The 12,188-nt window shown below is 37.9% G+C and overlaps 6 protein-coding genes across 6 annotated transcripts; 3 read left to right on the top strand and 3 right to left on the bottom strand.

Annotated features, from left to right (window-relative positions):
- Positions 1-1,815: 1,815 nt before the first annotated feature.
- LOC111028444 (histone H3) lies at positions 1,816-2,336 on the bottom strand. The gene has a single exon (XM_022307090.1). It carries the CDS (start codon positions 2,258-2,260, stop codon positions 1,850-1,852), a length of 411 nt encoding a protein of 136 aa, XP_022162782.1. The 5' UTR covers positions 2,261-2,336; the 3' UTR covers positions 1,816-1,849.
- Positions 2,337-2,497: 161 nt separating this feature from the next.
- Positions 2,498-2,895, top strand: LOC111028448 (histone H4). Its single transcript, XM_022307095.1, has one exon. It carries the CDS (start codon positions 2,565-2,567, stop codon positions 2,874-2,876), a length of 312 nt encoding a protein of 103 aa, XP_022162787.1. The 5' UTR covers positions 2,498-2,564; the 3' UTR covers positions 2,877-2,895.
- Positions 2,896-6,391: 3,496 nt separating this feature from the next.
- On the top strand, positions 6,392-7,108 carry LOC111028442 (histone H1A, sperm-like). The gene has a single exon (XM_022307089.1). It carries the CDS (start codon positions 6,455-6,457, stop codon positions 7,064-7,066), a length of 612 nt encoding a protein of 203 aa, XP_022162781.1. The 5' UTR covers positions 6,392-6,454; the 3' UTR covers positions 7,067-7,108.
- Positions 7,109-8,851: 1,743 nt separating this feature from the next.
- LOC111028445 (histone H2B-like) lies at positions 8,852-9,358 on the bottom strand. The gene has a single exon (XM_022307091.1). The coding sequence runs from the start codon at positions 9,278-9,280 to the stop codon at positions 8,900-8,902; it is 381 nt and encodes a 126-aa protein (XP_022162783.1). The 5' UTR covers positions 9,281-9,358; the 3' UTR covers positions 8,852-8,899.
- A 273-nt stretch (positions 9,359-9,631) lies between these two features.
- Positions 9,632-10,109, top strand: LOC111028446 (histone H2A-like). Its single transcript, XM_022307092.1, has one exon. It carries the CDS (start codon positions 9,694-9,696, stop codon positions 10,069-10,071), a length of 378 nt encoding a protein of 125 aa, XP_022162784.1. The 5' UTR covers positions 9,632-9,693; the 3' UTR covers positions 10,072-10,109.
- A 1,714-nt stretch (positions 10,110-11,823) lies between these two features.
- Positions 11,824-12,183, bottom strand: LOC111028447 (histone H4). The gene has a single exon (XM_022307094.1). The coding sequence runs from the start codon at positions 12,181-12,183 to the stop codon at positions 11,872-11,874; it is 312 nt and encodes a 103-aa protein (XP_022162786.1). The 3' UTR covers positions 11,824-11,871.
- Between the last annotated feature and the right edge of the window lie 5 nt (positions 12,184-12,188).

Consider the following 12,188-nt stretch of genomic DNA (forward strand, 5'->3'; position numbering starts at 1 on the left):
AAGAAAGCTTAAACATTCTTCCGACATTGCTCAACTAAAAAGGCCCTTTTCAGGGCCACCAAATTTGTAAACAACACATCTTTTCAGTATATTATGTGAGTACGTTGACATTGTAAAAACGGCGTGCGTAAGTATATCATATAAAATCTCGTTTAAAACCATTCTCTAAAGTTCAGTTACTGCCGAATGCCGACCATCGGAACGTGGTCACCTGATGCCGATTGTCCCATGAGAGAACAGTGTGTGCGGCTGTGACATTGAACTGTATTGCCAAATAACGAAATGGATGTTACGTATTCAGTTTTCAAAAGTGAATTGCGCGTGGTACATCATATAACTGTTCAGACGTTTTAAGAATGGCGAAATCTATTATTATCCAACAGAAGGAAGTGTTGATTTCCACCCTGCAGTCCCATACCAAACTTCACAAGAGAAAATATAGGGCAATATTAAGCAATAAAAAATAAAGAGAATGTATTTAATTTTTATCGTTACATCAATAATGGCATTTTTCGATTGAACGAAACAAAATTGTACTTCGAAGAACGTTAACCGACGTCTAACTTTTATGCTATTTTTGGACATAATTTTTTCCCTAATGATTAGAGTTATTGATTTTGTTGCTTTCCTATTATCACGACATAACGGGTTGACAACAAAGTCTCAATGACCTACGGGTGACGTATGGGTAGCTTGGAGCGAGCCGCTCGGACACAGTACACAAACTATAGGTACGGAAGACCAGTTTGTTTCGAAAAAATGTATTGAAAAGGTAATAAAATGAGTGATAATCATTTGAATAGTAATATAACTATGAACATAAATTATTACGTACCTATGTAATTTAATACGTCATATAGGGCTGTATCATTTTAGATTTCCTTCACGCTGGCTTCATCAAATTTAAATTTTATTTCAAATGTGATAACTCTACTTAGACACCTAATGGTTTGAACTATACTTAGTTTATTGTGTCTTTTTCTGCTATTTGTGTTGTGTGAATGAATGTTGTATTAAGTGTTGGCGTGGTTATGGCATCTTAGCCAGGAATGCAGCAATTGATCATCACACCCTGAGATTCACAACAAATGTTTGTACAACCAACAACATCTTTAGTGCATATTTCGTATTTATTCGTAGTTTAAATGTACATTATGTTGAGTGGTCGACGTATAGTGAGCTGCAGTAACAAAATAATAGGTTGATGTGATTCAGTTTATTTATGACTAAAAAATATTGAGTGCCCACGTTACTGTTCAATTACTTGTTTTAGTTATGTACACTGCGGTACTCGAATACTTTTAAAATGTATTTAGTACAAAATACTCAGTGTTAGTATATGCAGAAATAATAAAGACATGTGTTAATTAGTCACAATCATCTGAAACGAAATATATATATTTCTATATAGCAGTGTAATTTTTATTTCAATATTTGGGTATATATGTATTGCCAGTCAAGTAATAATAATATGTCCGTTTGTCCTCGGTTTATTTTATTCACATTAGAATTCAAAGATTTTGGCGAAAAGAATAGACAACGGATCATATATTAAATAAAATTGAATAACTATTGATTATTTTCTTATAAACAATACCTAATTTTAGATTATGAAGTTGCACACGAAATCAAATATTGTTTAATTCATCATACATTTCCTTACGTAATATTAAGGTTATTAAATTAAATCGTTGATATGAACTATGAAGATAGATAGACCCCCACTGTCGGATGAACACAAATATATATTTAACGAATTCGATTCAAACTTTTATCACCCTCAGCCTATGAACAAGTGTACATAATTGGTGGCCCTGAAAAGGGCCTTTTTGAGGTCAGTATAAACAAGTTAAGCACGTTCACCGCGGATACGACGGGCCAACTGGATGTCTTTCGGCATGATCGTGACACGTTTGGCGTGAATGGCGCACAAGTTGGTGTCTTCGAACAGACCGACCAAGTAGGCCTCGCTGGCTTCCTGCAGGGCCATGACGGCGGAGCTCTGGAAACGCAGGTCGGTCTTGAAGTCCTGGGCGATTTCACGCACCAGACGTTGGAACGGCAATTTGCGGATCAACAGTTCCGTGCTCTTCTGGTAACGACGGATTTCACGGAGAGCGACGGTTCCCGGACGGTAACGATGTGGCTTCTTCACTCCTCCGGTGGCTGGTGCGCTCTTACGTGCGGCTTTGGTGGCCAACTGTTTCCTGGGCGCTTTTCCGCCGGTAGACTTACGGGCTGTTTGCTTGGTACGTGCCATTGCGCTGCTGTATTTTGATTATGCTGAGATGTGCTTCAAAACGTAATTAACGAACGACTGATGCGGTTCGAACACACGGCCGACCGGTATATATACGAAAATCGGTACCGTATACGTCGTCCTCATTGGTCGACGTTTAACGGTTTCCTGGTAGTTTAGGGGGGCGGGGGGTAATCGGTCTTGATTTCTATTGGTGGTTCTGTCGGGAGAAACGTTTAAAAGGGACACCGTCCTGAAGGAAATTATCAGTCAACGTTCAGTGTTCACATCCGAAACAGTTCGCCTACTACTTCAAACAATCAACATGACAGGACGAGGCAAAGGAGGAAAAGGTCTGGGAAAAGGAGGCGCCAAGCGTCATCGTAAAGTGCTCCGTGATAACATCCAGGGTATTACCAAGCCTGCCATCCGTCGGTTAGCTCGCCGAGGTGGTGTAAAACGTATTTCCGGTTTAATTTACGAAGAGACCCGAGGAGTCCTGAAAGTGTTCCTGGAAAACGTGATCCGTGACGCAGTCACATACACAGAGCACGCCAAGAGGAAGACCGTCACCGCCATGGACGTTGTATACGCTCTTAAACGACAGGGCCGTACTCTGTACGGTTTCGGAGGTTAAGAATCTCATCGATGGTATACTTGTGAATGTCGTAACATCTTAAAAAGGCCCTTTTCAGGGCCACCATATATCGTTTTTAATCCAAAATATTGGACACTCACTAACATTGAAACACATCAAGATTCTAGGAGGGGCACATACTAATAATTTTAACGTACACTAAATCCGTATTGGCTTAGAAATAGAATTCAATGAACAATAGCCCGAAATTAAATTAAGCCGACGCAGTTACGGGCGGTTTTCGTCAAAAATATTACAAGACACTAATTGAAGGCCGAAAATCCAAAACGTGGTATTGCCAAAAATTTGAAAATCGAGATAAACATCGATTCTTATGTAAAAGAACACGAGGAATTCAAATCCGGTGCAAAATTCGTTGTAAATCGATTATATCTATGAAAAAAATCGATTTAAAAATCGTCATTCAAATAAAAACGTGTTATTGCCTCTATTTGTATCAAGTCAAAACGTGGTATTGCAATGTTCAAACCAAAACGCAGTATTTCCCTTGTTTTTTCTATAAGAATACATTCTATATTAAAACAAAACATTGTATTGCCATTCTATAATAATTCACTTATGTACCCATTACAGTCAACTTTTATGATTTATCAGAATATTTTTGTTTTCATGATAATTCAAATGTATAAAAATAGAATATAGGCATTAATTCATATTGTTGATAAAGATAACTTGGTTATGTGTTATCAATCTGAATTGGAAAAGTATTGCCGGCAATACCACATTTTGGCCAGTCAACACCTTTTCAAAGTATTAAAACTAAGTATTAAACTCAAAATAGATTTATTTTGACACCGCAAATCGTTTTTTTTTCATTTTTTACATTTGATTACACCAATTATGTCATAGCACGTGATATAGTTTTTCTTAATTTGTGAACATTTTGATTTTTGGCAATACCACGTTTTGGATTTTCGGCCTTCAATTACGACATCACTAATATTATAATAATATAAGTTGTGCAGGTTTTGCCGTTAATGATAACAACCATCGGCTGCCGACGAATCAGGACATTTAAAAAAATTAAATCATTATTTTCAAACCTCATAATTAATTAATAAAATGTTCACGAATCGGACGACACAGTGTAATAATAAGTAACAATTATTATTACCATTCGCTGAAACAATTATTTGACCACTAACCCGATCAGCGATTCGATAACGCCGCCATCATAACTTTAGGACTTGATAAAAGAATAAATATTTTACTATGGACGTTAGAACACAGCATTATCCTAAATTAAAATATTTCCTAAATGCGCTCCGTAGGTTTTTTTTTTATGATATTGAATTCAAAATCCCGCAGTAACATTATGTTATTTTTAGAATATTATTTTTTTATGTCTGTAATTGATTGTACTTACAATATTTGTAAATAAATGTTCTGTGTTTATTAATTCAAGACGTCAATTCATACAAAAAATTTTCAAGTACAACCATATTAAAATATTTACTGAACATTTAGTAGTTATGATTTAATGTTCGCGGGACTTAAAAAAAATAAAGAACTAAGTTACTAGACAGGTGCGAGGCCAAAGATTAAGTTTTTATTTTGGGAAGACTATTGTAGTTGCGCGTAAGTAATAATTACATTATAATTATGTACTAGGTTGTTGATTATCACTACTAATAATATTAAGGTTAATAGTTTCCATTTTTACTACTCCGGTGTGTAGTACTTTCGATAACAGCTAAGGTGTGACTATTCAAATAATTCTAGTTATACTCTGCGGTATAACCGGATAACGCAGACCAACCAATAGTTAGTGACGTTGGCAGTAAGTACGAATGGACGTTAAAGACTTACAATTTCACAAAAATACATTATTAAAACACAAATAGTAATATTTTGCTGGTGAAATCGAATATTACTTCGAAAAAAAACATGAAATATTGCAATAGCTTCTAAACAGAAACTGAGAGGCGGTGCACACAAAAAGTCAGAAGAAAAAATATGTTGTCCGGTTAAATTATGTTGTACATAATACCACGGTGTCCAATAAAGTAGAAAATGTAAATGTTGTATTGTAGTTATAATAACTTAAATTGAGAAAATTAATTTCTATGGAGATACCGAAACAGGCAAAAATATTATCATCTCGACGTAATAAAATAATCATAAATGGTATCATAAAATATATAATATTGCATTTGTTAATATCATAAAATATAACCGTGGTGGTTTCATTTCAATTGATTACAATGAAACTTTAAATTCAAATACTAAATATAATACCGGCATTTCAGTGGTAGTGCAGCGAAATAACAACAACAATATGTTTATTAATCGTTTGTAGTCGCCAATTAGAAGCATTTATTAATACCATGCATTGTTGATGTTGACGTGCGATGATAAAATAAATAATAGTACGTTATTGAAATAGTTCGTGTATAATATGTGATTTGAGGTTTTTCAACTTTTAATTGATGAGTTATTTTCAAAATGTTTTTTCCAATGTCTTGCTATCGACGGTAATACCCGCACAGTGGCTATTAATACTATTGATATGTTTAACGTATTTAAAGTATATTATAATATTTTCAAGAACCATCATCGTAACGGTAATTTAAAATAACATTTTCAAAAAGTGACCTGATCGATCACGAGTAGACGGCGTTCGAGTAGACAACTAATCCGTTTTCAGCGGTCTAAATACACGCTATCGGGTCCGACTGTATGATTGACGAAATATTTTAACGTTTTGTTTGAAACAACCGTCCGTTTGCAATCCTCTTAAATAGATAACAGATGTATTATTGTTTCGATCATGTGTTAGATTACAAACAGTCATTTTGTTTTGAACAGAATAAAACATTTTATAAATTAATATTTACCTTGGTACCTACGTAATCACAAAGATTAGATGCCGTGCAATATCCTAAATAATCTGCTACTAAACGTAAAAATAAATTATACCTGTTATGTTCATTTAAAATTGAGTATCGACCAAAACCGTTTAACAATGTGTTATTATTTTTATTTATTCAAATTAATTAAGTATGGTTAAGTCGAGATATATTGGTTAAGTCTACCTCGTGAACATATCAGAGGCGAAGCCGCGACCTAACACAGTCATAAAACTGTCATTTTCGAAAAGCCACTGTTCATCAGAAAATCGGTCGATTGGAAATCTGTAAACGTTATGGTCTCGGGAAACTCGTGGAGAATTCGTCAAAAATATTTTTGTCGATTTTCGACAAGTTACAGTCATACTGTAGACCTTCGAATACGGTCTACGAAAACCTTGTTGGAAGTGTGGAAATGACGACTTGTGGTGGTTTCACGGTACTTTGTGGCGATTCAATAACTAATGGAGATCGTTTAGAATTTAGTTAGCTTTGCAAAAAGTTCAAAACCAGATTTGTACAACCATTTCTCATTGAGATATTGTAAAAAAATACTGCACAACCACAGCCCGGAGGACGACGCGCATCGCTATGGTTTAATAGTCGGTACGGGGAAGTGTATATATGTACGCATTTATCAGATGCATTGGTATCACTGAAGTTTACAGCTGTATTTTAAAAAAAGAATCTAAAAATTCAATTCTCAACATGACAGACACCGTCGCAACAACTCCGGCTCCAGTCGCCGCGTCGCCGGCCGCGAAGAAGTCTCCAGCCAAGAAGAAGTTGGCCGCTAAAGCCGCGAAGACCGCTGCAACGCACCCAACCACATCCGTGATGGTCACTTCGGCCATCAAAGAGCTAAAAGAGAAGAAAGGTTCGTCGTTGCCAGCCATCAAGAAGTACTTGGCCGCCAACTACAAAGTCGATCCCGCCAAGTTGGCGCCATTCATCAGAAAGTTTTTGAAAGCCGCCGTCGCCAACGGTACCGTCGTCCAGACGAAGGGCACCGGCGCTTCGGGACACTTCAAATTGCCCGTCGCCGAGGTCAAGCCGAAAAAGGCTGTCGTAGCCAAAAAGAAGAAGTCAATCGTGAAAAAAGTCAAGGTCGCTGGAACACCGAAGAAGAAGAAGCTCGCAGCTGGCAAGAAACCCGCGACCGGTGAACCAGCCGCCAAAAAAGCGAAAAAAGTTGCTGCAACCAAACCCAAGGCGACTACACCGAAAAAGGCACCAGCCAAAGCAAAAAAACCGGCCGCTGCCAAACCCAAAGCGAAGAAGGCTCCAATCAAGAAAACAACGACTCCCAAAAAGAAGTAGTAAAATACTCTTTGCCACCCATCTCTAAAAAGGTCCTTTTCAGGACCACCAATTAATAATAACCATACACGTTAATCTCACATTCACTCACTTCGACCTAGTGAGCGAACATAATATAGTATTACGCGTCTCGTGGACCGTCGTGCACGCAGCAATGCCGCACGTCCGACTTATCTGTGTATGTATGGTGGTTTTGGACGATAATTAAAATTTTTAGCAAGTTTTGCGCACATAAAACGGCTCAATTCAAAAATGCTCGAAACCCAACACAACAATCAGGCGTAATTTGCTATGCGATTTTTTGTACAAACCGTTCTAAACATGGTGCTCGCCTTTTTAGACCAACAAACAAGTGCCACATTTAGAAACGACGCTCGTTTTATCGCATCAACATAATATATAATAGTTGGTTTCCAATGTGTTAAAAAATGTTTTTATATATAAAATATATTAACTGTATGATAAATAAAAAAGCCCTGTTTTTGATGTTAAAAAATATTATAATACCGTTTTAGTTGTTCAGTACAACCGTGTACGAACACTTGGACTTGCAGATGGTGGTCGCAGGGACTGGAACCGTATGGAGAAGAACTGGTTTTGGAACCGGAACCTCGCCGAAATCATAATTCAAATTAATTTAGAAACCAGAACCCCAACGAAGCCCTCATTCCAATTAATTTAAAAACCGGAACCGATATATCTTTGTAAAGATTTTTTACAATTAATTTCGGCTTTGCTGTCATTTAATAATTCAGTTATTTTCATTTGTCATCAATTGTGGGTGTAATTGATACATTAATATTGTTATTATTATTATAATCATCGAGGGGATTAATAATATTCAAAAATTATCAACCAAGAAGTTCTAGCAGCTGAGACGTGACATCAATCAATGTATAAAATATTTCTACTTAACAACTGGTAATATTATGATAGGAATCGCCGACAAAAATAAACGATAATTGTCCACTGCAAAACTTATTGTATACGTTAGGGTTCTACCTAGTTTCCATAATAACTAGAAATTCTGAAAATATGTTAATATATAACTAGGCGTTGTAAGATTGTGTATAACGTATCTTATCGTTATCGGACGTACAGCTTGTACACACGGATTATTAAAAGGTAAAGAAAAAAAATATTTATAATTATTTTATATCTACGAGGTTAAGTCCTGACTCTGATTGATCAAATACAAATTACAATACACGAGTACGAAGCGGAACTGTGTAACTGACTATCGTCAGTTAATTTTTGTTCCCGTAAACATTTTGTTTTAAATAGCTTAATAATATTACCGATAGTCGACAAATACATAATTGTTATTATCTAGGTTTCGAGGTATTTGTTATGCTGCTTCGATTACGGAAAATTGGTACCGATTTTAATAGATAAAACTTTGAGGTTTTTAATTGATGAGTTATTTGTAGAATGTTTTTCCGATTTCTTGTTATCGACGGTAATCATTATTATTGCCCTTAAAAATCCATGGTACTCATAGTGCACCATTATAGCAACAGTTATTTTGTACAACTGGACAACAATATTTTGAATTATGATACCCATTGTACATTTTATCACCATACCTATAATTATTTAAATGAAAAGCGACTAATTAATAATTATCCATATGAGACCCACCAACCACGCGCTGGTGTCGACTGTTGAGATAATGATTATAACCCGAACCCCGTGAATGACCAGTACATGGTAATGTAAAATCATACTCCATTGTAAATCATTTCCCAATGTGACACGTTAATAACTGATTGAAAATTGGTGGCCCTGAAAAGGGCCGTTTTGGTTGTGTTACAATGTGTCAAAACGAGAGATTTATTTGGAGCTGGTGTACTTGGTCACGGCCTTGGTGCCTTCACTGACGGCGTGCTTGGCCAATTCACCGGGCAACAAAAGCCTGACGGCTGTTTGGATTTCCCGGCTGGTGATGGTCGAACGCTTGTTGTAGTGGGCCAGACGACTGGATTCGGCGGCGATGCGCTCGAACAGATCGTTGACGAAACTGTTCATGATGCTCATGGCTTTGGATGACACACCGGTGTCGGGATGTACTTGTTTCAACACTTTGTAGATGTAGATGGCGTACGATTCTTTCCTCTTGGGCTTGCGCTTCTTGTCGGACTTGGCGATGTTCTTTTGTGCCTTGCCGGACGACTTCTTCATCGCTTTACCCGCCGATTTTCCTCCTGGAGCCATTTCGAATGATTGTAAATAGACTTGTGTTTACGACTGAAACGTTGTGAACTGAATGATGTGCCCTATTCGCAAACAGTGGGTATATATTCCCAAAGTCAAGCGATTTTCCGTTCGTTTATTGCTGGTTATAATAAAATAATGACGGTATAAATAATATCGTGAATCAGCTTTCAATAACTAAAGATAGCAGTTTGTCCACGAGTATGTTTCACGATAATGCCGAATAAAAACCGCATCGTTTGATAGTGCGTGTTGAACAAACGTAGCGACGTAGTACCGTCAAACCATTCATCTCTGTGTCCAATCACAGAACACCGTTATCCACATTTATGCTATATATACGAACATTTTAGTGAAAATGCACATCAGTCTCATTCATTATCGAATTCGAACTACCAAGCAACACAGCAATCATGAGCGGACGCGGTAAAGCAGGAAAATCGAAGGGAGGCAAGTCCAAGACCCGGTCGTCCCGTGCCGGACTCCAGTTCCCGGTCGGTCGTATCCATCGTCTGTTGAGAAAAGGAAACTACGCCGAACGTGTCGGAGCCGGAGCCCCGGTGTACCTGGCCGCCGTCATGGAATACTTGGCAGCTGAAGTATTGGAGTTGGCAGGTAACGCCGCCCGTGACAACAAGAAGTCCCGTATCATTCCCAGACATTTGCAATTGGCCATCAGAAACGACGAGGAGCTGAACAAATTGTTGTCCGGAGTAACCATCGCTCAAGGTGGTGTGTTGCCCAACATCCAAGCCGTTCTCTTGCCCAAAAAGACCGAAAAGAAAGCTTAAACATTCTTCCGACATTGCTCAACTAAAAAGGCCCTTTTCAGGGCCACCAAATTTGTAAACAATAAAACAACACATTTTTTCAGTATATGTGAGTGCGTTGACATTGTAAAAACGGCGTGCGTAATTATATCATATAAAATCTCGTTTAAAACCATTCTTTAAAGTTCAATTACTGCCGAATGCCGACCATCGGAACGTGGTCACCTGAAAGCCGATAAAACCCAAACAGACTCTAAAACGGTCCTTCTCAGGGCCACCAAATTTTTGAAAAGCCCCTCATATTATGCAATCCATTAACGATATAATGCAATGTTATTTATTGCCGCTAGGGCACGTCGATGTTTTAGATTATTTTACATTTATCAATGGAAATAGGTGTCACGTAAAAAAGCCGTACCAACGTAAATGTTTCATACTGTGGTTATTTTTAAAATGTCTTGTTATCGACGGTAATACCCACACAACGCGGCGGCTATTAATGAACGTCGTATTTCTATTGTACAGCACTATCACATTAGGTATATTAGTATATTTCTCACAAGAATTTTTTCTACTTATTTCAGTTTGTGTATTAATTTTTTTTTTATTGATCCTGAGCCCGGCAACTGTGGCCATTGGCTATTAGTAAGTATTGTAGGTTTGTATTGATGGTTTGTAGGTTTTTGGTACGGTAGGGGGGAACACGTGTGTGTTTGTTTTGGCAGAATTTCGAATGAGGCACCCGTAGGTTTCTGCCATGCCCCGCGGGTAGGGGATGACAGCACTTGTTCTCCGGTCACCACAACTTGTCCGGAGAGAAATGCCGCCCGGTGGCCGAGGATCGAACCGCGACCGGCTGCGTCGCAGCGGAAGAGTCAGACCACTCGGTCACCTCGTCCCCCTGTGTATTAATTATTCCCATAGCAAACGCCGCAAGCCACTACTACTGATGAGAAAATGCGCGTCGTCGTGTTCATTAGCATATATCTCACCGGTTAATGCCGAGAGACATTTTCGGTTAGAATTGGTTTTTTTTTCCAATTACTCGACCCATCAACAATCAATTCGTGTTACCAACGGTTTTTTTTTAATAAAAGAATACAACAGTATTACCTCCTCCACCTTCATGATTACGACTAGTTGGCAATACAATTAATATACACGTACAATACATAATACACAATACATAATTAACAGACACTAGTGTACGGCAAGTGTCTCGTGTGAATCAATGAGACACTTTTGTAAACAGTAGCACGATTCTTGTGGTCGGCCACAAAGTGTCTCGCGTGGGACAGCTCTAATACTCGCACAGCTACTATTAATAATATTATTGATGACGTATACAGTTACCTTTTTTATATTTTCAAGAATCGGCCCAAACAGTGTGCACGGTGGTATTCATTTGACATTTAGAATTTTAACTCAACGACTAGATGACGAATTTAATGCAATTGGTCAGTGGTTCCCAACCCACAACTTAAATTAGACAGGGGGAATCCCTTATTTGTGATTTCTTTTGCTTATCGACTTTATTGTTTCATAATAAAAATGAAAAAGAAAATTATATCATCCATATTAGTTTTACATAAAGAACTTCTTGCAATGATTTTAAACCCTATAAGCACGGATTTTCTACGTGTTTAAAAATTTCAACAATTATAAAATTAGAAAATACTTCCGTACTTCACATACATGAACCCTAAGATTAACACGAGATCCCTGGGGAAACAGCGCCCAGCGGGGTTATTTAATAAACGATATGTGGTGGCCCTGAAAAGGGCCTTTTTAAAATGTGATAGAATTTACAACTAAAGTAACTTATCCTCCGAAACCGTACAGAGTACGGCCTTGTCGTTTAAGAGCGTATACAACGTCCATAGCGGTGACGGTCTTCCTCTTGGCGTGCTCAGTGTAGGTGACTGCGTCGCGGATCACGTTTTCCAGGAACACTTTCAGAACACCACGGGTTTCTTCGTAAATCAAACCGGAAATACGTTTAACACCACCTCGGCGAGCTAACCGACGGATGGCAGGCTTGGTGATTCCCTGGATGTTATCACGGAGCACTTTACGATGACGCTTGGCGCCTCCTTTTCCCAGACCTTTTCCTCCTTTGCCTCGTCCTGTCATTTTGA

This window comes from Myzus persicae, unplaced genomic scaffold, assembly GCF_001856785.1.
Source record: "Myzus persicae strain clone G006 unplaced genomic scaffold, MPER_G0061.0, whole genome shotgun sequence".
In the NCBI taxonomy this organism is placed as follows: Eukaryota; Metazoa; Arthropoda; class Insecta; order Hemiptera; family Aphididae; genus Myzus; species Myzus persicae.